The following is a 757-nucleotide window of genomic DNA, read 5'->3' as shown; positions in this document are numbered from 1 at the left end:
ACTTGCACAGTTTTATCCACAAGATGTCAATGCTGCAAGAATTTTAGTTGACTTCATTCAAGTACTTGAACAATATCGCGGTAATCAGGATGCCCGATATGACATTTGGTCAGCGGGTTCTTTTCTTGATCTCCCTCACCACGAAAGTTCATTAAAAGAGATCGAATATATGGTCAACGAATTGGAGCAGTTTTTATGAACGCATGCTTTAGCGTCTCCCGCAATGGTAATAATTGCGAAATCCACAGGGGATGAATTCTTACCACCACATCAGGAAAATGTTGTTCTTAGCTCTGTACTTCGTATGCTTAAAAAGGTGATTGGGGAGTTGTCGATCAAAGTATGTGGAGCTAGCGACGATTTGGCATTACTTTAAGTACTTACTTTAAGTACTTTAACTTATAAATGTATGTTTTAAACACTGAGTTAAGTTACTATTCTTCCCTCTTTGTAAGAACATTAGTTTCAATTAACATGGAGATTCTAAGTGTCGACTTGCTACCATCTTCAGGCCAAATAGAAGCCAATGAGACCATCAATGACTATAGACTCCTTCGCTTGAATGTTCATAGTAACTCACTTCATAACAACAGAGACGAATCGCTTTGTAGAGTCGAGAATGCTGCTGATTACGATGTATCTCGACCCCCCTCCCATGCATACTCGTGCAGCTCAAGTACCCGACGACGTCACAAAATTGGCAAAGGCATTCAACTTCTCTTACTGAAGAAATACGTTCAATGTGCAAAAGAATTTC

At 39.5% G+C, this 757-nt stretch overlaps 2 protein-coding genes across 2 annotated transcripts; both read left to right on the top strand.

The window, feature by feature from the left end:
* Positions 1–89: 89 nt before the first annotated feature.
* Positions 90–376, top strand: PHALS_11828 (MISEXPRESSION SUPPRESSOR OF RAS 6; the record flags this gene model as incomplete). Its single annotated transcript, XM_024727262.1, has 2 exons — positions 90–108; positions 213–376. 2 exons carry the CDS (start codon positions 90–92, stop codon positions 374–376), a joined length of 183 nt encoding a protein of 60 aa, XP_024577856.1.
* A 29-nt stretch (positions 377–405) lies between these two features.
* PHALS_14538 (uncharacterized protein) lies at positions 406–757 on the top strand (the record flags this gene model as incomplete). The annotated part of the gene is made up of 1 exon (XM_024727261.1): positions 406–757. A coding segment is annotated over one exon (352 nt), but the record flags the coding sequence as incomplete, so codon positions are not given.

This window comes from Plasmopara halstedii (assembly GCF_900000015.1).
Source record: "Plasmopara halstedii genome assembly, contig: Scaffold_555, whole genome shotgun sequence".
NCBI classification, from domain to species: domain Eukaryota; phylum Oomycota; class Peronosporomycetes; order Peronosporales; family Peronosporaceae; genus Plasmopara; species Plasmopara halstedii.
This window is presented reverse-complemented; position numbering and strand designations above follow the sequence as displayed.